Below are 24,266 nucleotides of genomic sequence, written 5' to 3'. Positions count from 1 at the left end.
ACACTTGCGGTTTACCATCACTGCCAGGAGTTGTGTCACACAATTTGTGACAGATGTTGTTAGATGAGCATAGGCTTTTCAGATTTTCTGGACTGATTTAAGGTCAACTGCTGGCCCTGTGGAGTGGCGGAGGAGACTATGTGGACAAACAATGTCTGTTATTGGATGGAAGATAGCTTTCCAGGAGTACTTTTAGTAAATGACTTGGTAATTATCTATAGCCTAGACTTTGCAATTAACTCCGTAAACCACAATTCTGTGTGTGAATAAAAGTCATTGTTGATAGTTATCCTCATTTAGTTTTACTTCTGATGTGCGATTTTTTTTTTTTTAATTTTTCCTTTTTTATCACTTTCTTTTTCTTCCTTGGCATGTGTCATAGAATTAATCTTAAATCCAGAATATTCTAATGAGCAAAACTTCTGATTTCTTAGCTATTTCAAAAGAAAATGGGGGTTTACTTGGATGGTGGTATGATTTTTAGCAGGTTGGTTGGTTTTGGCAATTTTAATTTGACTTTGCACAACTGGCTGGGGAAAGGTGTATATTAACTTGGACAAAATGTGTTGTAGGGATAGTTGAGCAAGTAGGGTCTAACAGTGTATTTTTGAAGTACTGTTCATGTGGATCTCAGTGCAAGTCCTGCCTGACAACCATCTGCAGAATAGTTTGCCTCTAAGTGGAAGTACAGCAGAAGCTCAGCTCATTATCTTGATTGCTTCTTTGCAGTTCTTTTGATTTCTGAAATGAAGAGGTTAAGTGTTAGTATGAGCACCCAGGTCCTAGACGGGATTGACCAATGTGCCTTCTGTGCCAAGTCTTTGTTTTGGTTATCTCCTATGTATGTAGTATGAATTACCTTGTAGCATAATGTTTGAGAATACCATTCTACTTTGTTGTCTTCCAAACCTCCTTCTCCAGTGAACAAACATATTGCTGTATAGGGAGCTGGTTAGCTTTTAAGATATATAATGTTCTGTCTGATTTCCTTATCTGACCTGGAAAGTCAGAGCTCTGTTTACTGTAAACATGCAGAGGAACTTACTCAGCCCCTTCCAGAGTTCCAGCAACAGCTGTAGACTTTGGGGTAACAGGTAATTTGAAAGTGTGTGCTGTTGAACTCTGAATGGAGGGGATAGGGGGAAAAATCTGCAATGCTAGTCTATTAAGAAATGGTACTTAGGATGGCAAAGTTTTTCTATGTGGAAAACCTGAAAATACTGATGACAAGATCCCTTGGATACCTAAGGTGCTGCACGAATACTCATCTGAGTAGCCCCGCCAGTTCCAGTTGGGCTGTTGAGCTATCAAAAGCTGGAATTGTGGGAAATTCTGTTACAGGTGTACAGAGTTACTGGAGAATGTTGCAGACTACCAGTATAGCCAAATATACTGTGAGATTTTATACAGGGGCTACATTTTCTTTAAAAAGGAGCTTAAAGTGATTTAAAAAAAAAACCCACACCAACACCCCCCTCAAAGTATCATTCAAAAAAGTAGCTAACTTCATGCGTAGGTAGGATTTTTCAGTTATCTCATACCTCTGTAGTTGGATGATATGATTCCAAAGGTGATGGTGAACTAACTTAACAGCTCACTGCAGCTAAAAGGAGTTTCTGCTCCCATCACTAATCTTGTACCAGAGCTGAGGCACATCAGGCCCCTCCAGAAGCCATTTAACCTCACTAATATGGCCATGTTATTGAGTTAAAACAGCTCACGGAAGAGTCTGACGAGTTCCAGAGCCAGTGTTGAGGGATGGATGTGACTGGGAGCAGAGGAGGGGAAGGGAGGAATAAATGGCAAGGGGGTAGCGAGGGGAGACCTCTGTCCTTTTCATTGTCAGCCAGCTATTTTGCTGCTTGTCAAGCTGCAGATGTAGACTTCTGAGAACCTGGAAACATGCTCCCTCTGTTGTAACAAAATTGCATCAAAACTCCATTTCTTAATAATGCTTTACCATGCCTATAACATAAACACTGGCCCAGATGCTACAAGAGATCACAACAACAATGCATGCAAGAACTCCTCAGGACAAAAATAAATCTTAAATTTAGATTAAACAGGACTCCTTATGCTTGATTTATGTAGACTAGGGCAAAGTTTATCAGACTAACCCCTTTCCAGACTAATGGTATCTCTGAAAAGAGCAGGCTGTACAACAGTGTTAGTAATTTACTGATGTGAAGAAATAAATCAAAAAGCAAAGCAAACCAAACACTTAATGTCTCGTAGTACATGTGCTTCTGTGCTTCTCTCTTCATGTCAGTGTTAGGGCTCTATTCTGCTCTGGCAGGTCCTTCCACCATTGAGTACAGCTACATATAACACAATAAATGTAACTGGACAACAGAGACTAAATGCTAAACTTCATGCTGTGGAATACGGCATAATTATGGCACAATCCTTGTCATGTATCAATCCTTGTCTGTATTTCAGTTTGTCAGGGAAATATGTAGAAATGTAGGATTGCCCACCAACTTCAATTTACTGTAAGGAGAGATGCAGTACTTTATAATATCTTTGTCCTCTAAGTGTTTGAAACGGCTATATGTGAACTGCTTTAAGAGGCTGTCAGAGGAAAACTTCATGGTTGTTTTTCTGGCTTCTGCATCTTCCAGGGGCAGCTTTTTCAGGAAGAAGTTACCTAATTAGAGATATTTAAAAAAAATATTGGAAACTTGTTGCAAATGTTTGAGAGGGTTTACTTTGTATTGGCAGGGAAAGTATGTTATTTGGATTTCCTATTTGTGTAGTTTAGAGAGGAGTTCTTGTGGACTTAGATTCTGGTTGCTGCTATTGAAGCAAGGATTATGTTAGGTTCTCTGGCTTTGTATGGAAGGTCTCATGTAAACAATTCTGTTGAGAAGGGAGAAGAATCTATCTCTTCCTTCCACAAGAAGGGCCTGTAAACATATGTGATAACTATACTGCGGGAAGGTGTCATTGTAGTCCCCTGGCTAGTGATATGGTGGTGGTTGTCTCTCCAGTTACTTACTAGTGAGGTAGCTCTGTGATTGTGAACTCTCCCTATCTATATTTCATTTGGGCACTAGCTGGAAAAAAGAATCTTTTAACTCAATATTCCATGCTTTAGACTTGGATTGACGACTTCATAAAATTGAAAGCATTCGATTTAGAGACAAATCTGTACAACCATGCAGTTTTAATGTTTAATAAACTTCTGCTCAGGAGGAACTTCCAAGTCAACTTGTTTGTAACTTTTATCCTGTGTTATTGTGGCTACCCCCTGTAATGATCAGGTTTTTGTAAACAGTAGAAATAGCCTGTTGAGAATTTCAGTACTATGAAGTGCAATGATCAAGTGAACTATTTTAATCAGTTACGAACATTATACCATCTATTGTGGAAATGACCAGAGTCAATTAATATCCTTAGAAAGAGTCATGGTTAAAGGGGATCATAACTTACAGTAATTCTTTTGGTGTTGGATGGAAATCTTGGCTTTAGAATTTCCCATCATTATACCCGATTAAGAATCTGCTTTCTGTGGCTGCCTAAAAATCTCATTGCTACTTTCCCAAGGACCTCAGATCAACTTAGAACCAACCTTTCAAAGAATGTAACAGTGGATTTAAAGAATTTCCTAAATAGCACTTCTGTAGAGCAGCCTCTAGAAAATAAAGTTGAGGCAACTGCATTTTGTTCACTTGGATCAGATGGTGTGTAGACCATTTTCTGGAGTGTGGTTTAATATATGAATCTTTACATTCTTCTAAAAAGGATTAAATGCTTTTGTTCCCTTTTTTTCCTGCTTTAGGCTTCCTCATGTTTTGTTTCCTTCCCTCCTTGCCCCCCCCCCCCCCCCCCCCCCCCCCCCCCCGCAAGGTGTCTTTTCCAACAACATGCAGCAATTCAGGGACAGGCTGGTAACAGAATTCAGGCTTCAATTTTTATCCTACTCCTCCCCCCAGTATCTCCTGTCAACTGGGTTATCCGCTCTCTACTTGGAATCTACATTGTCTTCTATGGTCCTTCCGGTATTTAGAGTATTTGAAGAAAAGCAATTATCTTGAACTTCAGATGTATGGTGAAATATTGATAGATATTAAATTAAAAGTGGTTTAAAAATCATGCCACAGGTTGTTAAACTACTAAAGCTAAAAGCTCTACTATTTATGCAATTATGGTGACACAGTTTATTTTATTCATAGAACTGGAGTAAACTATTGCAATATGATATTATTGTTGTGTAGAGTTGTCTAGCTTCTGTTGTGCTGGGATAGCTAAAGATAGTTAAAGACAAGGCTTTAAAAAGCTAAGAACACTATCCGACAAACAAATTTTCCCAAATTACTTGGTGGTTCCCATGGTACCTCTCATAACATTCCCAGGATAAATGTGCGATGTGTCAAGCAGTGATTGAGTACATGAAGACAGGTAGTGCTGGTACAACAGAACTGGCTTTCTTGTTACCTTATTTATTACCATGGTTGTACACAATTTTCAGCCCGTGCAGATGTCTTTATTTTATGATTCCCCTTATAAGTATGTAAAATGGATGTAGGCGTAGAAGAAAATACTTCCTTCAGTTTTGCTTCAAATAATAAGAGTAACAAAACAGATTAATGGGCAGGTTTTTCATTTGAGAAAACATGTCTAATTGAGGTAGATCAGATTGCTAATGAAATGGACTGGTGATGCATGGCAGGAGAGATACAATCTCTGTTACTCTAATGTCTAACTAAAAGTGGCTAATGCAGGGATTTCTTTGATACTCTAGGGAAGGTAATAAGTGATTTGATTATGTTGTCTGAATTCCTGTTACTTGTTTTTAACCTTAGGTCTTTAGTCTGTTTTAACCAGTGTTAGGAGTATTCAGATGCTGTCTGCTGGTTTTTGAAACTTCTGGGTAAATTCCAGTTAATGATACTTCATTTTATTGAACATCAACTAAATACACTGTATTAGTTGTGCCTCACTGCTGGGCTTTTGTAACTTGGAGTATAGTTAAGTTTGTAGTGAGGAAAAATAAGAGTAAGTTTGACTCCTGTTTGAGCCTGGCTATCAGCTTGGGGCTAGTGTCAGAAAAAGCTATCCTCCCTGTGTCGGTTCCTTAAATTAGGCTTTTTGGATTTTAGCCTCAGCATGTCACTGTTATTGCTTTGTTGCTATGATACAGTACTTACTCATGCAATCCCCTGTAGAATATTAGAAGATCTGAGCTGAAATGTTATGTAACTTACCGATGTTTTTACAGCTGATGCTCATTATTTTGCAGAGTGTAACAATTCATGTCTTTGTAGTTATCTGAGTGAAATAAGCATATTGCAAGATTTTTATTCAAAAGAAAAATGGTTAAAATTGCAGAATTAACATTTAAAAGTATGAATTGTTCTTTATGAGGGAGTAGTAATTGCTAGCTTTTTCAAAAGCTCACTGAAGTTGTTATGCTCATTTAATAGGATCATAACTGTTAGATGGGGGAAAGGGAATACAATACAATATTCTGGTGTTTGAACTTTCAGGGCAGAGTGAGTGGTTGGGATTACAGTGGAGGCGTTTCAGTCCATTTTAGCAATTACTTTTTGCTTATGGAAACGAAAGAATTCTATCAGATAATTACTGAACATTAAAACCACTGTTGACTGTTGTTCCAGCCACTAAATAGAAAGTGTTTTGGTAAGAAACTTGAGGAGCTGGCATTATTAAAGAATGTTTGAGTTGTTAAACTTTAAAATGAAGTTTGTTTAATTAGAATAATACTTAAACAATAAAGAGAAGCATGAGATCTTTTTGTGATTTGTTCAAATTTTAAAGTGAGACTGGAGATTTTCAATACTCACTGTTACAAGGCAGTTGCCTTTTTCTTGTCTTGATAATTTCCTTATGATGAGACGGCAGTGCTAAGATCAATACTGCAGTGAATGAATGAAGCAAAGGGATTAGTAGTCTGGCTATAGACAGGTCTTGAAATTTCTTCAGGGGGAGAGCATTCATTATTTGCAGATAAAATTGGAAACAAAAATTTTTCACAAGAACAACTGAAACCCCAACTAACTGATAGACGATGTGATGCTATGTTGCTGGAGTGGCGTAGAACCCCAACAATTAAAAACAGGAATGAAAGGCACATTAAACCAATTTTTCAGTTAAAACCATGGCTTCTTTTGTTGTGATCGTGCAACTTTTGAGCAGTTACAATGTTTTAAGGTTGTATTAAATTTAAGTGTACCATACTTAATAATCCATCTCTTTTTAGAGCTAATGTGAAATACTAATGGAGGAATTTTGCTTATCAGCTTATGGAGAAACTGCACTCTAAAATGAAAATGCCAAGTCATAGCCGAACATGTTGCCTTAATAGGCCAAAAAAGCTGGAAGACCTTATATGACTAAGATTGTAATAAATTATTTAGACCAAAGCATGAAAATTCAGGATTAATCCTTTTGAAATATTGGAGGTGTTTCTTAAGAGAAACATTCATCACATGATGTCAAAAGTATGGGAAGTATTTTGCATTGGGGTAAAGCGACAAGGTTCCTTCAAAGCAGATTTTACAGCTTTTAAGCAGGTTACATAATAAAGGATTAGGGAACAGAATGAGACAAATCGGATGAATGGAAGGTTAGTATGATGCACTGCTTCAGTATATGACTTTCTTTGAGGGAGAGTTGGTACTTATTAATATCTATGTATTTCAAATAAAGTTAATTCGGGCACTCATTTTCCATAAGTATATTTACTGCCATATGTTTATCCATTGTTTCTTGTACAAAACACCAATTGTGAATGGCGGGTCTTTCATTCTAATATGTTTGAAGAGGTATTTTCAGTTTTGACAGTATTGCTTATTAATTTGCTGACTATAGAGCACTCTATTCCCCATAATAAAAAACCTGATAGCTATACAAATTTTAGTCAGCAAAATATTTAGAAATCCTGTGTTTGCTTCTACAGACTTTTAAGTGTTTGTTGGTTCTGTTTTTTTTGTTTGGTTGGTTTTTTCTTCTATAGATGCCACCTTCAATGAACAGCAAGATCTTTTTTGCCAGAAGTTGCAACAGTGTTGTGTACTCTTTGACTTCATGGACTCTGTTTCAGACCTGAAAAGCAAAGAAATTAAGAGAGCAACACTGAATGAACTGGTTGAATATGTTTCAACAAATCGTGGAGTGATAGTTGAATCAGCTTATGCTGACATAGTGAAAATGGTAAGTAGAATGTTCTTGTTATATTTCATATTTTGACAAAATGAATTAATCAGTTTACAACTCTGATGGCATCTAACTCAGAATTGCTATTGGTTATTCTGCTTATACAATATAATATAATTCGTTAATGGTAACTTGGCTTACAGGATTGTTTAGAAAGGCTTGTAAAAACAAACAACTTGTAAGTTTTAATTATTAGCTGCAATATGATGCATTCAGGTTAATTAAAATGAAAGAACTGGTATATTGCAGATGCTTGCAGTCTGGGTAAGCTTTGAAGTTGTTCTCATTCAGAAAATGGCAATACTTCAGTGCTGCCTATCTTTAAGAATGGCAGTGGAATGACAGGCTGAGGTTTTCTGGTAAAGATTCTTGCAGGTACTAGTGTCTTATCAGTGTAAGAAAGCAACTTTGTAAATACTTTATATGGCTTTTTGTTACTGTTTTGGCCTTGGAGAGCTGTGCTAGAGTAGTCCTAAGTGGTTTGCTCCAGTTGTAAACCACAGGGTGACTTCTGCTGTGCAATTTCTACAAATAGTGTATTGAATAAGCAACAAAATATTTGTGGTTGTTATCTGCTGACTTTCCCAGGTTTTTTTATATGCATTTTCAAATGCTACGTAAGTGATGTTTTAGATATGCCTATACTCCATGTACAGGCAACACAACTGAAGGACATTTGACAATAATCTGAAATATTTTAAAATTGTTTTTTCTAGAAATTTGAGATGTAAAAAGAATGTGTTTAGTGCCCATGCACTTAAGCTAATGGTTCTCTAAACTTCGGTTAAGTTTACATAGGCACAGTGCTGACTTTAAAAGTAGCTATTGGGAACATAAGCAGACCAGTTCAAACATATGGCCTATGACTTTTGTAGTTTTCTATACAGTGCAAGCTATTTTTTCTTAAGGTTTTGTTTCGGTTTTGTTCTGTGGATTTTATTTTTTTCTTTTTCTGTGAGCAGCTGATATGGAAGATCAGATCGTTAATGTAAGTAAGTGTAGAAATTTTGCTATTATACCGAAGGGCTAGGATTATTGAAACCCTTTTAATCATTTTGGCTGTTTCACCAGATGCTTATCAAGTTTTACAAAAGATCTAGGACACTGTTTTGGGTTTTTTTAATAGTTTTGTTTTTTAAAGGACCTGTGTTTCTGCCCTAAATGTTTTTTACACAAGAAAATAAAGGACAGAGTATGTCCACCTCTTCTTTGGCTTTTTTGTTTTTGCTGCTGGTGGCAGTAAGCCTGAACCCTTGCAGTGTTTTCTTATTCTGCCCTCTATAGCCTCTTGTTAGAAGAAAGAGTATACTAACTAGCCTATCACACTTGTTGAAGGGAGATTTTCTTTTATATTGGAGTTGTTTTCTTTTCTTGAAGATAAGGTGGTGTTGAGCTGTTCTTTTGAGGTCATTGTTGTTGTGCAAATGATTGGGCCCTGTGGATGCTTGTTTCTCCTTCCATAACAAATTTCCATCTCCTTTTCTCCCCTAAAATGACAGAAAATGAAGAAGGCCTTAAATGCTCAGTGAGAGCGTTTTCAGAGCTTGAGACAAAAGATCCCTCCAAGCCTGAATAGTATTTCTAGTCTCCCTGGCAACTGGCAGCAGAAAAGGTCTTTGCTGTGAATTAGGACGAAGTACCAGCTTTCAGAAAGAACTCTGGATGGGTGTCTCTCTCCAAACAACACATGTGTCAGGCTTGAGGCCTGCCTTTGTAGCAAAACCTCTATGAGATTTAAAAGATTTTTTTTGTTTGTTTTTGGACTGTTCAGTGTTACTACCTTAAAAGAAAAAGCATTTGAGTTTTTTGCAGAGTTTGAAGGATAGTGGGTTTGGGGCGAAAAAGTAGAAACCAGCCTTAATGAAATCCAGCTATCATCTGACTGGTAGTAAAGGATGAACAAACTACAAAAATTCCCAGAAAAACGCCAGAGTGGTATCAGCGGCAGAAGCTGAGCCTATTTCTTTCCAAAGCCCCTTGTCTTTCCGTAGGCCTAGGAGACCTTTCCTCCAGCTTGTAGAGGAAGCAGCCTGGGCTCCTGGGAGTGACCTGAGTCTTGGAGAGGCAAAGTCAACAATCTCTTACAGATACCAAGAGGAAAAAAATGTTGTTCCTGACCAGTGCATAGGCAAGGTCTGTGGAGGTGAGGAGGTCTCCTAGTATTCCTTCTCTTTACATGGTCTCTGTTACCATGATAACAGCTCGGCCAGTATCACACAATAATGGCTTGTGTAGTTGTCACCGCTCTGCTTGGATCCTGAGGAAGGGAGCACTGGGTGAAATGGTATCGATGTTTTTTCAAGCCACCAAGGATGGAACAAGATCATAAAAAAAATTTTTAAAAAAATCATCTTTGTTTAGGCGATGTGCAGGACATATGCTGCAGGTTATCTTTTTGGTGCCCTAGGCACCTGATTTTCCTATAGTTTATTTGCCAAAGCCTTTGAATGAAGAACTGAGGACGAGTTCTGCTTACAGATAGTTTTGGAGGGGCAGCACAGTGATCTGTGCACCTCCTTTCTAGGTCATCTAAAACTAGCATCTTCTCTGTTTGGAAATACTCAGTTCAAAGTATTCTGAAGCTAACAGCAAATTAGGGTTCATCATTGTGAATGTTTTAACACTTCCTGGGAAGTTAGAAAGCTCTAGCCTTTCAGGTTTGGGAGTGCAACAGAAGTGTCCCTCCACTACACATTACTCCTCCATCTCCTTGTGCCTGCCAACCTCCCCTCATTCCCCACCAGCATATAAAAATCCAATGTAAATGAAATTGTCCTAGCAGCTTGCACAAGCTATGAATTCAGAATTTCAAAAAACATCAGGTATCCCTATCTATATGCTCAGAAATTGGAATTGAATCTAGTATCTCCTAGTGTACAGACAATAAGGGACTTCTTTTTTTTCTTTTTTGTTTTAATAAAATACAATTGCTGCATTTTAATACATTAACTGGCACACTTTCAGATGTCACTTTTACAAAACTTTCTGAGATTTAGTTTAGAAAGCTAATGCTGGGTTTTTCTGGAAACCTGTCCAGCTGTAAAAGCCTTTTGTTATTTGTATCTTTCAAACCACAGTTTTGAGATAAGACCCCACTTACAAAGGAAAAAGGATGTTTTAAATAATATGAGCGGATATAGAGAAGAATTTGCCCATAGAAAAACAGTGGGGGTTTTAACCACATTTTTGATCAATACTATTAGCAAGATGTTAGAAAGAAACAAATGAGACAGGAACCAAAAGTATTTCAAACATAATGAGGTGAATGAATGAGTTCTTTAGGGAGTCAGGCTAGTACATAAAAATAGTACAGTTTATTCTAAGTTTCATATGGTATCAGGAGACCTATAATGCTAGTAGAAGTACTGAATACTCTGAAAATCATAAAATTAGTTTTGTAAGGCTCTGGCAGAGAGGCTTGCTATTTGTTTCTGCTACAGAAGTACATTCAGTAGTTAGTACCTTTGTTTTGGACTTGAAACTTTTGCATTCTGTACTCTGAGGTTCTGTGCTAAAGGGTTGACTGGTTCAGTTGGGCAAAATGCATCTAGAAATAAAAGGATGCATTTTCAAGAGACGTTACCAGAAGACTTGTAAGCAGAGGTAAGGAAGACTCTGTAGGGGACTGATTTGTATGTTGGGTGTTATTGTTGAGTGCCTAATAACAGTAGACAATATCAAATAACAGAACCAAGATTATAGTCTTTGGGTTTGGGCTTGGTTAAAATGCACATTCTTTGACTCCTATTTCCCCCCCCTCTCCCGTCAGCCAGTTTCTCCTGTGGTCCAGAATCCCAAGTCCCTTCTGTTTACAACATTAAAGGACAACTGTACTGTTTTGGTGGTTTTTTCTTTTCTTTTTTTTTCTGCTGTGCAGTAAACTAGGAGACTGCTGTAGGGCCCATCCATACAGAACATCATTGCCCTTCTACTCCAGAGCAGCAGTGCCTGCAGCTCTACCGTGTAACAACAGGAGACAGTGACAGGACATAGAATGAAGCGCATAGGAGGAAATGAAAAGTCAGTTTATGCAATAGCTTTATATCTTGTTTAATGAGGCAGCTGATGCTTCTATGCAGAGCCAGCTGGGTGACTTCAGGATTTTTTAAAGTCCTTTTGCAAGATTCTTCAAACACCTTGGAGACTCCACAGAAGCTATGTGGTAGCACTTGCTGCCAACTTTCAAACATTTTCTTTTGTGTTTAGTAGGCTTGGGTAATTAGCAGCTATTTGAAATAGATTTGATTGAAAAGACTAAAGATTTTAAAGATGATTGGAAAAGTTAGGCTAAACGTGTTCCTGAAAAAACAGTAGAAAATGCAGAAATGAAATTAACTGCATGTTCTTTTCTGTTCATGTTAAAGAGATTTAAAATTCAGTATGTTGCATCTGGCAGAAGATATGACATTTATTTTTCTCTTGACATCTGAAAGATTGGTCTTCTATCCAGACTTCCATATAATTCAAAAATCCCTGAAGAAACCTTTTTAAACTTGCTCTTTTCAAATTGATTTGATATGACTATATCATACTTAAAGTAACTTGGTAACTATTTTTCTTAGTTTTTTTAAAGTTACTTTGTGTTAAATCAAAAAGTTATGATTGTTATGTATTTCTGACTTCCCAAAACCTTGAAACATTTTGAAATCATGAAAGGTGAAAAACGGTAAACAGTTCTTCAGTTCTTACTTGAAAGTGAGAAATATCTTGAAATTAAGTAAAGTGAAGAACTCTAAAATTAGATATATTTTTGGGATTGTCTGCCTTGCGCATGAAGAGAGCACTGTTTAAATCATAATTGGTTAGTCATGCTGTATTTGTTGTCTTATATAAAACCTCAACTCTGTGTCACATACTTTAAAATTGTCTTTATAAGGGGAAACTGAAATTTTCTTTCAATTTTCATAGTTTCAGAGAAAAATTTTAAATATGACCATGTCTAGCTACAAACTTGTAAAACAGTTGAGGCAAAAGTTACTTTCTTATTATTTTCATTCATCTCTTTCAGACTTTTGGCTGTTTGGATTTAGCAGTTCTGAAAAAATAAAAATAAAAATGATGATTATATTACTTTCTTTTTTTTTAAGATGGTTTTATTTCTTGTAATTTTAGGATAAAAGCAGTACGTTGCTGAGAGTGATCTGTGGAAACATAAAAAGTGATACAATTAAACAATTTTTTTCTCTTGCAGATTAGTTCTAATATTTTCAGAACACTTCCACCTAGTGATAATCCAGATTTTGATCCAGAAGAAGATGAACCAACTCTTGAAGCCTCATGGCCCCACATACAGGTATACAATTCCTTTGTTTTCAAGCTTTCTTGTAAGGCAAGAACTGTGAATGGATACTTAAGTCATTTTGTGCCTTTGCTAAGAACGTCAAAATTGCTTATATAATACAATTGAGTTTCTATACTTGGGAGGGAAAAAAGGTGGTGCTTTTCTTAATGTGTATAAATATGGCAGAATGTAAGCCTTCCAAATTGCTTAAATACTTATTAACAGAGTGGTTGCACCTGAATTATCCATATATTTTTGTTCTTTACTTAGGAGGCTTGTTTTCTGCACTTGAGCAACTTTTTTGTCTGACTTCAATAAAATACAAGTGGATGTTAACAGTTTGGTTTCTTCTGACAATAACAAAAAGTGGAGTAGTAGCCTTTATTTGTTTTTTGAACAAGAAATAGATATCTCCTCATTCTTCCCACCCTGTTCCCTCCATGCAAAAACTTTACAATATAGGTGTCGTTTGGTAACAGTTGTTTAGTTATTCTGTTGTTGCACTCCTGTGCCAATCTCGTGATTTTTATAGCATTGCTGTATCAGTCATGTGATTGACTTGCAATACTGCTGAATTATTTTTTTTCAATTAACTGTTAAAAGTTGAACAAACCTAAACTACTTATAATCATCCAAGTTCATATCTCAGGTAGTTTGTTGCCAAATTTATGTAAGTAGTAGTTATGTAGCAACTCCTAGTAGTGGGTAGAAGATTAATAGCTACTGCCCATCTGCATATCATTCTCTCCCCTCTCTTACGAGAGTTAAAATGCTACTCTGTCCCTATAATATTACAGTTCTAATGTATCAACAAATGCTCTTATTTAAAAACTGTACTTCTATTGGCTATAAAAAGTACGTGTTCAGGATAGTATTTGAGACTTACACCAAGAAAGAAACAAGTTATCACAAAAAACAACTCTGTGGGTTAAAGGCTGTGATAATAATAATCTTATATAAGGCTGATTCTGATTTTGTAGGAGAAATGGCTATAACTGAACTAGATGAGAAGCTTGATTTTGTAGGGGTGGGAGGGTGCAAGGGCTGTGCAAATGTCTCTTATAGTCAGTAGCGGCATCATCTGACTTCAAAATGCCCCTGTCTCTCAGGAGTAAAATTTGTAAATGTTAGCTTCGTTCACTTTAGGTTGTAAGTAAACTATAGCTCTTTTTATAGAAAAAGACTTGTGCTTTCTGCAACCAGTTCACTTTTGCTTTAGGCTTGTCTAAGAGAAATTGAAAGAGGTTCATAGCCCCTGGTATTATTTGAAATTTTACTTTCAACTTTTTCCTTTGCCTTTTCCTAAATGAGTTTTGGTCAGGCTGCCTGATCACTGTGGATTTCCCTCTCCTGCATCAGTTGTTCATCCTGTCCTTGGAATAGATTGCTCATTACAGCACAGTGGAAACGGTTTGTGTTTTCCTCTCCTTTATTTTACAGTTCATGTGCTACCGGATGGTAGAAGACTTGAGTCTGATAACTTGCTAATTGCCATCCAGGAGCACAAAGCTGCTGGAAGTGTCAGATTTTGTGTATGAAGGAAGGGGGTGTGCACACCCATTATTCCTCCGCCCCCCCCCCCCAACCCCATTATTACTTTTGGTGTAGTCTAAAGAACTGCTTGGGGCAGGGGGGTGGATGTTTTGCTGGCTGTGATTTGTGATTGCTCAGTTACAAACAAATTCGGAATTTTATCCTAATCTGGCAGTCAGGTAGCCAGTTTTCTGGGAGGGAAAAGGAAACAAATCTGAATCTCTACTCTTCTCTGGTTGAATCTGTTGGCATTTCTCTATAAAATACCATGGTAGAAAATGGCTTAGTAAATTACCAGTGTGTGTAGTCACAACAAAAGACTCTAGACCTTTAGTAAAACGAGTGCCACTTGAAAGACATTGCTTTAAAGCAAATACCTAAGATGGCTTGTAATAGCCCAACTAGGTTGAACAGGTTGGCGTTAAAGCTACTGTGTATTTTGAAGTTTGGGGAGTTTCAGACTTGGTGGAATTGATAGCTTAAACCAGTAATATTCTAGTGGTCTCTGCAAGAAAGAAGATTGAATCACCAAAGTAATAGGAGTTGTATTTCATAGCTCTTTGACCTAAGCAGACCAATTTTGAGAACCAGAACACCTAAATCCAACAGTTCTCCCATGATTTAGTATTTCCAATGGTAATGCTTCAGTTAAACTCAAGAAAGTTGAGCATACTGGTTTTTTTTGGTTTTTTTTTTTAAGGTAGGAGCAGCCAGTATCTGGTATCTGTTGGCTAGAACCCATTCTTGTCCCCCTACTTGATCGTTGTTGTTATGCTTCTAAGTTTGCAAACATTAGCATACAGGAGAAGGGAGAGGCTGAGAGGCTGACTAGCCAGAAACAGCCATTGCAGCTTGCTTCCTGAAATGCCTCTGAAGCTTCATGGATTTCCCAAGGTTTCCAAGGATTTCTGAAGTTGTTTGATGCTTTTACCAGCTGTACATGTTCTAGGAGCAGTGGTACTAATTATCAGGAAGCTACATGATTCTGTAAGCATCAGAACTGCATAAATGCTCCTTCAGTGCACATAACTTCCCTGAGATACATCTCAGAAACTGTATTTTTGAGCACTACATTTTGTTTTTCTGAAAGCTCTTTAAGAACAATAGCAACAATTGTGGTTCCAGAATTGCATGTGTTTATGTGAAGCATTCAAATGGTTACTAATGCATACTCTCCCTACATTAGAAATGAGACATGTAACTGATTAATTTGTCATATATATTGTGAATCTTGCGTTAATATTGACTCGTTCTATTTTATAGAAGAGATGTACCTTTGTTTTGATCCCAATTGATACCCTAAACTTGGTCTTGGACAGGTTGTGCCAAGATGTTACAGCATTATGCTTTAACTACTTGATGTCTATCTATCGCAGTTTCCGTATCTATTTATGGAAAGAAGCCATGTCCTTCCTCCCCTTGTCCTTTAGGGAAAACAAAATATGCCAGTTTAGTCTTCACTTGTAAAAGGTGCTCTATCCCAGGACAATTCTAGTGGCTCCTTCTCTGTATCATTTCAGGTTTGAATAAATTTCCTCCAGCATGTGTAGGGCTATGCATCTCTATCTGTACTGTCACTATCTTCCTGGAATATCCCAGGATTTCATCAGTCCATGGCTTCATTGTGTAGATGGATCTTAGTCATCCTATGGTTAACCCTTTCTCAGCTTAAAGGCTTGCAAATGCTTAGCAGAGCTTTTTCTTGGATCTCTAACTGTGACTTTGCAATCCTTGAGTTTCATCCTGTATTTATCACTCCAGGCCTTCAGGGTCAACTGGTCCTTTCCTACTGATAACCTGACATACTGCCCCCCCCCCGCTCCCCCTGTGGTAGCTTCCAATATTGTGTCATTGTCTAAGCAGTTATCACACATAACTATTCTTTGTCGTGGTCACTGACAGAAATATTTGATATAGGAATTTATTACAGAAATATTTAATGAAATTTAATTCCAAAATTAATCCCTACGAAGTTGTGCCAATAGCCTCCCTCCAGCCATATGTTTCCCATTTCAATACAAGCCACTAATGAATTTAGGTAGTACTAGCTTGAAAAAGATCAGTAGAATCATGCAATGGTTTAGGTTGCAAGAGACCTTTAAAGGTCATCTAGCCCAACCTCCCTGCAATGAGCAGGAACATCCTCAACTAGATCAGGTTGCTCAGAGCCCCGTCCAACCTGACCTTGAATGTTTCCAGGGATGGGGCATCTACCACCTCTCTGGGCAACCTGTTCCAGTGTTTCGCCACCCTCATTGTGAAAAACTTCTTCCTTATATCTAATCTGAATCTATGCTGGTTTAGTTTAAAACCATTACCCCTTGTCCTATCGCAACAGGCCCTCCTAAAAAGTTTGTGTCCATCTTTCTTATAAGCCCCCTTTAAATACTGAAAGGCTGCAATAAAGTCTCCCCGGAGCCTTCTCTTCTGCAGGTTGAACAACCCCAACTCTCTCAGCCTTTCTTCACAGGAGAGGAGTTCCATCCCACTGATGATCATTTTTGTGGCCCTCCTCTGGACCTGCTCCAACAGGTCCATGTCTTTCCTGTGCTGAGGTCCCCAGAGCTGAACACAGAACTCCAGGTGGGGTCTCACCAGAGCAGAGTAAAGGTGCAGAATCACCTCCCTCAACCTGCTGGTCATGCTTCTTTTGACACAGCCCAGGATACGGTTGGCCTTCTGGGCTGCGAGTGCACGTTGCCAGCTCACGTCCGGCTTTTCATCCACTAGTACCCTCAAGCCCTTCTCCGCAGGGCTGCTCTCAATCCCTTCGTCCTCCAGCCTGTATTGATACTAGGGGCTGCCCCTACCCAGGTGCAGGACCTTGCACTTGGCCTTGCTGAACCTCCTGAGGTTCACGTGGGACCACTTCTCAAGCTTGTCCAGGTCCCCCTGGATGGCATCCCGTTTCTCAGGCATCAGTTACACCACTCAGCTTGGTGTCATTCACAAGCTTGCTGAGGGTGCACTCGATTCCACTGTCTGTGTCACTGATGAAATTACTAAACAGCCATGGGTGATACCTTTCTAAGACAGAGGATGGAGTATGGTAATATTTAAAATTATATTATTGGATTGTTTATTACCAAGCTTTTAAAAATTCTGTCCTGTGTTGTCTACTGTACAACTGTGTGCTATTGTGTTTATGCACCAGAAGACTAATTAAGGCTGTATGGGGAAGCTTGGGGTTTGATACAGTTCTGTTACATGAAATTTGTATACATTCAAACTGCTGATAGAAAAGCTCTTGTTGCAGTCTGTCAGAGGGGAAAAAAGAGCAAAGGGGAACTTGTGTTTCTGAGATTCTGCTTTGCAGATACAGCATACCCTCCTTGAGGCTATGCATAAGTAACTGTCATCTCAAATGTTGTAGATAAAAAGCACTTCTCCCAAGTGAACTTCATAATTATAATTATGAATTACTCAGGTGTTGGCTCTCCATTTAATAAGTACACATAGTGGTAATAACTGAAATACATGCCTGTGAGTATGACCACAGCTCTGTTTGGGTTTTATTTAGAAGTCCAGTCAGTGATGTTGTTATGTATCTAAATTGCATTTTAGTATTATTACTGATCAGTTGTTTAACTAACATGGAGTTAAGAAATAGGCATTGAGAATATAAGCAGCCCTGAATGTATCTAAACCTAAGACATCTGTCGTCTCAATTCTGTCTTAGGTAAGAGATGCCTTACATGCATTTTATAAATCTGCCATTTTTATGGAAGTACAGTATTTTGTCTTGGACTTTTGATAAACCCCAAAATATGGGACTTGTGCTCTGGTTTCTTCATGCCTCTCTCAGCTACCTTGCTAGCTCTTTCTTCTGTCTGTTTTTTCATCTGTGGGCATTGTGGGATCATAGCCAATGGGGACTTGAACTCAATAGAAATAATATACTACAAAATATAAAGGATGTTGAAGATAAATCTGCAGAGGGTCCTGTTGTTTGAATTGAGCGTCCAGGATCTAGAAACCTAATGTTAAGCCAAACTCTTAAGTTTCTGTGTATTCATTCAGCTTTTTAATATGACTTTTCATTTTTGGACTTTGAAGCTGAAACTTAATTTCAGGAGCACTTAGGAGATTTTTTTTCTTTATCTCTTTAAGGAATTATGTGATGTTAGAGCATGTAATTTTACCCTCAGTGTTGATAAGTGTTTGGTAACTTATTTCTAAATAATAAATTCTTAATATAGTAGGAAATGTGAATCTATGTAATACTTGGAACTTATTTTTGTCTAATAGTGATATTTTCAGTAGATTATTTATTAATCTTTGACTCTTCTGGGAATTAAAGTGTTCTTGATACTTACTGTAATTCTTCCAGTAGATTCCAGTAGAGGCTGTGATTAAGCAGTGATGTGTTAAGCTTTGGTTTCCTTTTGTACCTTTTACACATGTGAATAGAACCACTTGACTTGGGGGGCGGGGGAGGTTAAGGTCTGTGTAATGGTGTACTTACTAACTTCAAAATTTTCATTTCAATATTTGTAGTTGGTGTATGAATTTTTTCTGAGGTTTTTGGAGAGCCCAGATTTTCAGCCTAGCATTGCAAAGCGATATATTGACCAGAAATTTGTACAGCAGGTAAGTAGAGAGCTTTTTCACCCCCAGATTTAAAGATCACCTCTCAAGCTTGTCAGATGACTGTACAGCTATGGAGAATATTAAAGCTTTTGTGTTGACAGGGGGTTAAATTTTAGTTGTTCCAACAGTGGTTTCTGCCAAACACTAAATAAACAGTACATCATACTACACAGGCTATATGTAATTAGTAACTTCAGAAAGCCTTTGTTTTCAGGTATCAACCTCAGTGCTTTGCAATGCAAGATATTTGTAATTTGTAAATACAAGTTGTGTTTTTAATGATTTGTAGCTTACTTCCAGTCAAATCAACAATGTGCCAATTAGATTTTTGTAGTGCTCTTATGTGTTTGTTTTTTCGTAGCTTTATCATGGGAAAACTTACAGCAAACTTTTTTCCTGTAAAAAATTCATGTACTTACTGTACTTGAAATGTGTTCCAACATCTGCTAACTTGTGACTAGATAGTGTCATTCTCTTTATTATCATGTGTTAACCACAGAAGGAAGATCAAGTGAGGAAGTACATAGGAAAATCATACTTAGCCATGCAAAGTAACTATAACCAAGAAAGTGATGTGAGATTTCATATTAAATATAACTTCTCAAGGAATTGGGATGTAGAATATCATAACAATTTTTGTCCAAGGTTAACTTGGTGGTTTTTTTTTTTACCATGTCAAAATACTTGTTTGTCAAGGAAAAGCTCAGTATCTGAAGAGCAAGCACTGGCAGGCCATCACAGTACAGCAATGAAAAGTAAAAACATAAATGGGTGCTTTCCCTCCCTACCTTCAGTGACTGCATTTCATTTCCACTTGTTTAGTTTTACTGTTCTTGTTAATAGGTGTTTCTTTCTTCTCTGTTTTATTCGACTTTCCCACAAAATTTAGGCCTGAAGCTGCAGCTGAGCTATTGGCTGTGGGTATCCAATTTACTAATGGACCTGTGGTTCTTAAGAGCCATGTTGCAGAGTTTCAGTTCCTGACATTTCACTTGATCTTTCTCTAGAGTACAAGACAGACAATGCAATGAACAGCTAGCTATATACAGAAAAAAGTGGGTAGTGACCCTGAGAAATTCCTTCTAAATATAAAAATGAAATGAGCCTGGACAAAGTTTCTGAACAGCTGTTTCCAGTCCCTTATGCTGCTTGGTGTAGATATACCTAAGCTCACAGACGTGGACTGAGCAGGAGAGCGTAGTGACTGCTTGAGCCAAATTACTAACTTGTTTAGCACAGTTAGCATTTCTAAATATGCTTTTACTTGGACATGCAGAAAAAAAAATAACTAAAATAATGGTCTGTAATGGGATTGGAATATCTTTGGATGTCTTCAAGTGAGTGTGGTCTTTTCTGTATCCTTGGAAATCTTTCTACAAGAAAAAAACGTTTGGAAAGTCTTCCTAGCTTATTGCAGCATTTAGTCTGTATTAGCAGAGAATTAGTTAATAATTACATATCTTATGCTTATTTTATGACCATCTCCATATTAAATCATTAACTGTGAAATTTCTTGTATAGGAATGCTATTGCTTAACCTTCAAGACACAAGTAGCTTTTTGAGATGAGCAGTACAGGATTTTAATTAAGAAATTGTAAATATCTGACACTGATTTGATTCATTCCGATTTCTTAAAGACCAAGTGTAAACCACTTACCTAAGGTTTGATAATCTCATTCTTACAATTTCATTTTTATTTTGCTAGTATAACAGTTACAGGAGTGGCTTTAATGTCAGTTGTATACTGACTTTTGAAGGGAATGAAGCTTCTGGGTTTATTTAAAAAAAAAAAAATCAGCTTTATTAAAAATCTTATTTTGAAAACATAATATTGACATCCAAACAAAATTTTCAGTTACACTGATTCTAATTTTTCTAATGTAAACTTGTAAATTAAAGATAAAACTTAAATTAGTTAGTAACATAACAAAATTTAAGCCTTTCCAATGTAATACATTTCAATTTAATTTTTAAAGTTGTTGGAGCTTTTTGATAGTGAAGACCCACGAGAACGTGATTTCCTAAAGACAGTTCTTCATCGAATTTATGGAAAATTCCTTGGTTTAAGAGCATTCATCAGGAAACAGATTAACAACATTTTCCTCAGGTATGCTGTATATGTACGTATGTGTCTGCGTGTGACTAGGTTGAGGAATATTTTATCTTACCTTCATGGTCTGGGTCTGCAGTGATTTACTCTTGAAATAAAAGAGCTGGGTTTGGTCTGTGATCTGGCTTTCAAATGTTTGAAGCTTATTAAGGGTTATTTCTTTGGAATCTCTGATCCTGTGTTTTGATTTTTTGACGGTTGTCTCTTTTCATAACAGGTTTATATATGAAACGGAGCACTTCAATGGTGTTGCTGAACTTCTTGAGATATTAGGAAGGTAAGTTTAAGCTGACACAGAAAAAATACAAAATGATATTGTGGGTGTTTGCTTCATCTTTCTTGCTTTGGGAATGGAGGGGGGAAAGAATTGTTACAGTAACAAGTGATGAAGTGCAGTCACTTGCATAATCTAATACTGTCTGGGTTACCATGTGAATATCAAATTAGGATATAGATTATAAATTATTCTTTTTTTGGTGCAAGTTTTAAAGATGACTGGCAAAATATTTCTCAGGAGTTCTTGTTTGTCAGGAATATCTACTCTTGCTTATCTTGTTTCTGATGACATTCAGAAAATGAATGTTAACTTTTGCCCTCATGCTGAATGAAATGCTTTAACCTTCAGCAGGCTGGTTTTCCTTAAATTCTATTCAGGAAAGTCTTGTAAGTGCTAGGGTTTTTTAGTTATCTTTTTTGACATTATTTCACTAATTTAATTTTTAACTTCGATGGTTTTTGTGGTAATAGTTTATTGTTTTTCCAGAACTTTCACATATATTTCACAGTAGAAAATTCTGTAAATATTACTGGTCTAACTAAAAATACAAACATTGTGAAACTGTTGTGGAACAAATTTTTATGAAAATCAAGTGAAAGGGATACCATTATTTTCTCAGATTTATCTAAAATGTAGCGAGGGGGGGGGAAAACCCCAACCTCTTCCTGAAGTACTTTTTTCTGTTCTACGACTCATCAACTCTTAAAAATAAGATTACTGAATCAATGAGGCAACTTTTCAACTTTGTTTTTGGACAGAAAGGTTGTTCAACAGTCTCAAAACAAATGTTCAAACAGCACTGTTAAAACTGTCCAAAATTGTATGCCATCTACTTTTTTTTTCCTCTGCAATTTGCTAATGATTGTGGATGAAGTGGATCAGCTTCCTGATGCATCTGTCTAAGCTTTACAATTAGACAGCAAGACTTACTGTAGATGACTTTACTTAATAGAGGTCATGATAAAAATACTTCAGCTCATCTAATTGACTTCTTCTATGGTTCTCTGGTATTCCTACCAAGAGTCTAAACTTGCATGATACCAATGCTTTAAAGGTTGTACATACATAGAGCTATTTTATGGCTTCAAAATAATCAGGTTTAGAAATTGAATCAGAAAATGGAGTGTCTCTTGAATTTACAGAAATTCTTGACTTGCTAGGAAAAAATTATTTTTTAATAAAAATAAACCCTGCTTATTCATGTTTTCAGTATTATCAATGGTTTTGCACTGCCACTGAAAGCAGAACACAAACAGTTCCTTATGAAAGTTCTGATTCCCATGCATACTGCAAAGGGATTAGCTTTGTTTCATGCACAGGTAAGCTTTTGCCTATTTTTGAGTGGTGGGGTTTTTTGTATTTGCATTTGAAACTAATGAAACTTAAAGCAGTATGTGTTTATAATATCAATATTTCAAAATATTTGCAAATTGAGTCACTTCTTTTTTTAAAAGATCTTACAGATCTTATGTCTAAATGTTAATTTTGAGATAATATTTAGCATATATTAAAAGTGAAAGACTATAACAGTCAAAGTCATGTCAACTGAACTGGGAAGCTTTTTTGCTTGCTAGTCTTGTCACACTTGAAGCTTCATTTAATCCCAGGACCTTGTGCTGTTATTACTTCCTTTTATGTAACCTAAATGCTGTGTGTAAAGGAACCTTGCGTATGGCCAGGTACTTATTTCAGAAGTGTTTTTTTTATTTCTAAAACCATACCACTGATGGAGAGGGGAGGAGAATGTTGGGTATAAATGGCAGAAATGTATAGTAGCTCTCTGGATCAGCTAGAAATTATGTAGATCCATGACACGCTGTAGTTCTTCATTTGACTTCCATTCTTATACTTTACACAGACGTTCAGCATTTCATTTGAGGGATAATGTATATCCTTTCCAGACATACGGCACTTGAGTATTGAATATATTTGATGCAAACTTTGCAAGTAATTCTGCTGTGGCTAATTAAAAACTTGCTTTGTTAACTTAGCTCACTAATACAGCTCCTTATAGACTAAAGATACAAAGAAATTAGTTTCTAATTAAAGTGAAATCATTATGACTATATAGTCTACAAACAGGATCAAGTCAAGAGCTCAGTTAATTCCTAATTCTCCTATAAAGTTTTAATTTAATTAAATCACTTGTTTTTGTGGTTTATTGCTATGCAATAGGCTGCTCCATGGAATGAGTCAGTGATATGAAAGGGACCGGTCCCTTGCCAAAGGTATTCTCACTGGTAGATCAGTACAGCAAGCTGTCCTTTTTTCTATCATGTGTTTCATCTGGTTCATCGGTACCTGAAAGGATCCTATTAATTCAGCGGTACTGTGTACCTGAAAGTAGCGTTTGGTTTGCTGACCAGGCTACTCATCTCTCCCTTCGTAAACCACTAGTGCCATGTGCAGTTTCGGCACTGTGTATTTCTGGTTTTGTATTATCCTGAAGGTGTAAACCAGCATTAAATCTGCTTTGCAGTCAGGAGTGGCCTGGTTGCTTTGTTACTAGAGTACAAGTTTAGCCTACTCTTAGAAGTTAAAGCCTTAAAGCTGAATTAAGTTTGAGTCTTTGTGTCTTTGAACAATAAAGCATTACTGTACAATATATATAATGGGATTTTATGAGATTAATGTGTGGCATTTTTGAATCTATACATATACATCCTTAGCCTAAGGGTAAAAGAAATAAATTAGACCTGTTTTAATCACAGCATTGTAATTATCTGCTTTGGGATAACAGATTAAAAAAAAATAAATTGAGAAGTAATGCTTGAATTCAAGCATCCTAAGTACTGAAATGTATATGTAATGCATGTAAATAATTTTTTTCTTTGCTTAATATTGTGAGATGAAAAATACTGTGACCTCTTAAAATCAGTGTTACTGGAATCTAGGATTGTAACTACTTTGGTAATAGGATTACTGTATGGTTTCTGTACTGGGCAGAGGTATGGTTGTTTAGTTACTTAATTATGTGCTAAGTAACTAAACAGTAAGTAATTATATAATATCACACTTTGGCCTGAGAAGACCCTGGACAGAAATCACTAGAGGCTGGGAGAGCATGCTGGTGACTTAATCATATTATGCTTCCCCCACTTCATACAGTCTTCCACAGGCATTTGTTGTTGGCCATTGCTGGGGACAGGACACTCGGCAGGACAGGTGCTGCCTGATCTCTTGTGGCCATGTAATATGTTAAAATTCTTTCACCTCTACACTGAATGTTGCATGCTGTAGATTTCTAGAACTTGAGCAATGTGTGCTCAGTCAAATCTGTTTTAAACTTTTTTTT

At 36.9% G+C, this 24,266-nt stretch overlaps 2 protein-coding genes across 4 annotated transcripts in view; one reads left to right on the top strand and one right to left on the bottom strand.

The window, feature by feature from the left end:
- Nucleotides 1-24,266, top strand: part of PPP2R5A (protein phosphatase 2 regulatory subunit B'alpha) — a 47,491-nt gene that overhangs the window by 13,096 nt on the left and 10,129 nt on the right. The window contains exons 2-7 of the mRNA XM_075042702.1: nt 6,980-7,176; nt 12,371-12,472; nt 18,491-18,583; nt 20,561-20,691; nt 20,912-20,971; nt 22,182-22,290. Coding sequence (XP_074898803.1) covers nt 6,980-7,176; nt 12,371-12,472; nt 18,491-18,583; nt 20,561-20,691; nt 20,912-20,971; nt 22,182-22,290 — 692 coding nt within the window. The remainder of the gene's footprint in view (nt 1-6,979; nt 7,177-12,370; nt 12,473-18,490; nt 18,584-20,560; nt 20,692-20,911; nt 20,972-22,181; nt 22,291-24,266) is intronic.
- The window catches only part of PACC1 (proton activated chloride channel 1), a 124,073-nt gene continuing 106,640 nt past the window's right edge, over nt 6,834-24,266 (bottom strand). The window contains exon 8 of one of the 3 annotated variants that reach the window (XM_075042703.1): nt 6,834-7,068. The gene's annotated coding sequence lies outside the window, so the exon portion shown is untranslated. Of the gene's footprint in view, nt 7,069-12,197; nt 12,215-12,302; nt 12,321-24,266 lie in introns of those variants that run through there. The other 2 variants (XM_075042707.1, XM_075042706.1) reach the window with 2 other exon arrangements.

The sequence above is a fragment of the Buteo buteo genome, chromosome 12 (assembly GCF_964188355.1).
Source record: "Buteo buteo chromosome 12, bButBut1.hap1.1, whole genome shotgun sequence".
NCBI classification, from domain to species: domain Eukaryota; kingdom Metazoa; phylum Chordata; class Aves; order Accipitriformes; family Accipitridae; genus Buteo; species Buteo buteo.
Note: the sequence above shows the minus strand (reverse complement) of the source record. Positions and strands in the feature narration are given on the sequence as shown.